This window comes from Lampris incognitus, chromosome 4, assembly GCF_029633865.1.
Source record: "Lampris incognitus isolate fLamInc1 chromosome 4, fLamInc1.hap2, whole genome shotgun sequence".
Taxonomy (NCBI): Eukaryota; Metazoa; Chordata; class Actinopteri; order Lampriformes; family Lampridae; genus Lampris; species Lampris incognitus.
In genome coordinates this window covers 33,759,269-33,762,715 of record NC_079214.1, presented here as the reverse complement: position 1 = coordinate 33,762,715, position 3,447 = coordinate 33,759,269, and the positions used below count along the sequence as shown (strand labels likewise).

Genomic DNA, 3,447 nt, shown 5'->3' with positions numbered 1-3,447 from the left:
TATTGAAATCTTTGTATGTGGGCAATCAACCACAACCCTCAACTTCTGTTTTACCTCTCATATAAATGTTCCTGTATGTGCACACATATACACTTATACGCACAATATGGGAATGCACTGTAGTGCTCAGGCACCTACATATTAGAAGAGAAACATTATATGAGAAAGTCTTAGTTTACAAGAAATGTACATACACCATAATCTACACTTGGACTCTCCCCTCTTCACTTCTTATTTTCCACTTACATGTAAACAATTCCTTCATCTTCCAACACATTTGCATTTGCCTTTGCATCTCCTTGCAGTCCAGTGTCGGTCATCTGCCAGAATGCAGTTAGCATTGTTGGATAATAACTCTGACTCCACAACACTCTCAGACATCACCAGATGAGTGTCAACAAATGTTGTCAGACAAAGCCCATACTTAACATGTATGTAACGCTGACGTCATTGATGAACAAAAGGTGAAAAGAGTCTATCATCCAAGACCTTGTGAAATGCTTGGAGGCGGTCAGGAGGTTTTGTCCTTTTGTTCCAGGAACCAACCACAAGGCCGAAAGTCAAGTCTTAATTGATCCATAACCCAGGGGTCCTTCTCAGCCCCCTCAATGAATTCTTCCAGGGAAATCTGACCTGAACAAGTCACAAGAGGAATAGATTGGACATAGTAACAGTTGCTGCATCTATAGACAATGGCAATGTTGGTGGTGAACTCTACTGCAATCTGCTGAAGTAACAAATGGATAACGTCTGTAATTTTTACAATAGCTTGAGTACGGCATTCATGGATGCTGTGTGTCAATACTTACCATCTTTATTTTTATCCACTAGTTCAAATATTCTTTCACAGATATCATCAATGTTCTGTTTGAGAGATGGATCACTGTGCTTCTTTAATTTGTGGATAATCTACAAAGAGACAAAATAAATCTTGTGGATTTAAAATTTTCAACACATCAACTGCTGTGTATGTGGCTCAAAGAAAATTTATGGCTAGATTTTTCTTATTTGTGAATTTTCATAAATCATTTAGATTAATCAGAATTTGTAATTTTTTTAATTGGAAAACATGGTCTGAGAATCCACCAATTACAGTGCACACAGGCAATTGACAGAAGCATTTTTTTCATTTTTTTTCTTGGTCAATCCTTTTACTGGTTTGCTACTGAAATAGATGTATGTAAACACTTCAAATGATTTTGATGCATTTAATAAACCTGTTGATCAGGAAAGATAAATGATTATGTATAACACATCAAAAGTCCCAGTGGAGCTGGTAGATAAATTGGATCTATAATTAGAAATAGTTAACCATGAAGTTCTTGAAAAATGGTCACCATAATAACAGTGACAGCAAAATCATGTTGCATGTATACATATTATTTTGAATCTGGGATTTGACTTCAGTTAATACTTTTTTTAATTTGTAAATGCAATAACTAGACACTTACTTTGACCACATGTTTCACCTCTCGTCTGTCCAGACGACCATTTCCATCCCTGTCATAAACTTTGAAAGACCATTTTAGTTTGTCCTCCAGTTTTCCACGGAGAACAAGGTGCACTGCTGCTACATACTCCATGAAGTCTATCTTGTCATCCTGAGAGGAAAACACAGGGAATGGTCAACATACATGAGTACATTGCACTATCCCTCTCTGGTTGCAGATACAGGGGGTGAGTTTTGCCAAGAGCTTCGTGTCAACTGTGATATCCCCACCGAATCCCCCACCTCAATAGATAGATAGATAGATAGATAGATAGATAGATAGATAGATAGATAGATAGATAGATAGATAGATAGATAGATAGATAGATAGATAGATAGATAGATAGATAGATAGATAGATAGATATAGACAGACATTGTTTTTTAAATTTCACTGTTAACCCTTCATGACTCTCCCAAGAACTGATAATATATATAGACTCATGCAGCAGCTGTCCAAAATGGGATGGAGGCAATTGGAAAAAAGCCCATCACTTTTTTTTTTTAATTTTCATTTGTACAGATTCACAGCCCTTTCCACGCTGTCTTTAGGGACACTTGAGCACAAAAAGATGGCTAATTTTTATGTAAATGTCCTTAAAGTGAGTAAAATCTCTATTTTTTACACATTATTTTGAGAACAAAATCATTTTCAGTGGTCTCTTTCGTTAGGCTAACTGAATCCCAAAAGATGATAGCTGTTGTTGAAATACCTTATTTGTGTCAAAGGACCGAAACACATTTTCCATGTATGCAGACTCTTCTTCTGAGGAATCGCTGTTAATCCCAAAAATCCTCTTAAATTCATGTAAGTGTAGATTGCCGCTTGGACATTCGTTTGCAAACTTTCGGTAGAGCTCCTGAATGTTTTGAAGAGCCACTTCCTTTTCTGTTTCACTCTGAGACTGACCCATGGTGAAAACACACACACACAAAAACACACATACAAACAAAAAACCTGATGATAAAAAAAAGAAAGAAAAAAAATCAATGGAACCACAAAATAAAATCTTGGTATTGAAGTTGGTTTCAGCTCTCTCCTATTTACATCACTTGGCAGTGGCACTCTATGTAAGTATCCAAGACAAGTGCACTTAGTGAACTAATACTTTAACTCCATTTTTAACCCTGTGTTGGTTATTTCCAGATAGATGTTGGACAAATCCAATTGCCGTTTCACTGAGCTCCTGCAAATCCTCTCAGCCGCAGTTGCTACCCATTCAACATTTTCATTTTCAAAATCCTCTGAGAAAACTGACCAAAAAATGACCCTGGAGAGAAAGATGAATTCACTAACAAATGAGCACCACAAAGTATAGATAAGACCGGACTTATCTGTTTCTTTGAGAGCAATATAGGAATTTCACCCGACTACAGGCCACCACCACACATCACCAAGATCTGAGGGAGATTACGGAGGGATGAAGTCACACTCTGGTCAGAATCCAAGACAAGTTGTTAATCCACTGGGGCCAAGTTGTGGTCATCGTTTTTCACAACTCTCAGCTATTTACCCGTAAGTAATTGAGACTGAGAAAATGAGCCATTGTTTCAGCTGAAGTGGGATCACACCTTGTAGGGGAGTGTAGTAAAGTGATTTTTTTTTATTATTACGGGATTAAAATAGATCAGACTGGTTTTGCAGCAGACTTAGGGTAGATGTAATTTATTTCTAGAAGCCCTTTGGGTTTTTTCTACAATTGCATATACTGAATTTCTCTATGCTCTGCTTCTCATTTTTTTGTGTGTTATGTTGGAGCTTTTTAGTCCCTTTTCTCTTAATATGCAAGTAAACTAGACAGAAAAGGAATACCTTTTTTACATAAAGACACTAGTTTCTGATTCCCTGACCACTGTTCTTCATAGTCTCCATGATCTGGAAGATTTGGTATAGACTTTCACGAGTTGATGGTAAACCAAAGCATGGGATTCTGTGGCAGCCTTGAGGGTATAATGCAT

General features: G+C 37.1%; 1 protein-coding gene across 1 annotated transcript; it reads right to left on the bottom strand.

Annotated features, from left to right (window-relative positions):
- Window positions 1-511: 511 nt before the first annotated feature.
- On the bottom strand, window positions 512-2,402 carry LOC130111684 (guanylyl cyclase-activating protein 2-like). Its single transcript, XM_056278944.1, has 4 exons — window positions 2,202-2,402; window positions 1,452-1,601; window positions 810-909; window positions 512-633 (listed from the first exon to the last, which is right to left on the bottom strand). Exons 1-4 carry the CDS (start codon window positions 2,400-2,402, stop codon window positions 512-514), a joined length of 573 nt encoding a protein of 190 aa, XP_056134919.1.
- Window positions 2,403-3,447: the final 1,045 nt, after the last annotated feature.

Bases quoted from the DNA above. Each gene is read 5' to 3' on its own strand.
- LOC130111684 (XM_056278944.1), bottom strand. From the start codon at position 2,402: ATGGGTCAGTCTCAGAGTGAAACAGAAAAGGAAGTGGCTCTTCAAAAC. The intron at 1,602-2,201 runs GTATTTCAACAA...TTTTCCTCTCAG, and splicing joins GGTCCTTTGACACAAATAAG to GATGACAAGATAGACTTCAT. The intron at 910-1,451 runs GTAAGTGTCTAG...GTCTCTTTGTAG, and splicing joins AGGTGAAACATGTGGTCAAA to ATTATCCACAAATTAAAGAA.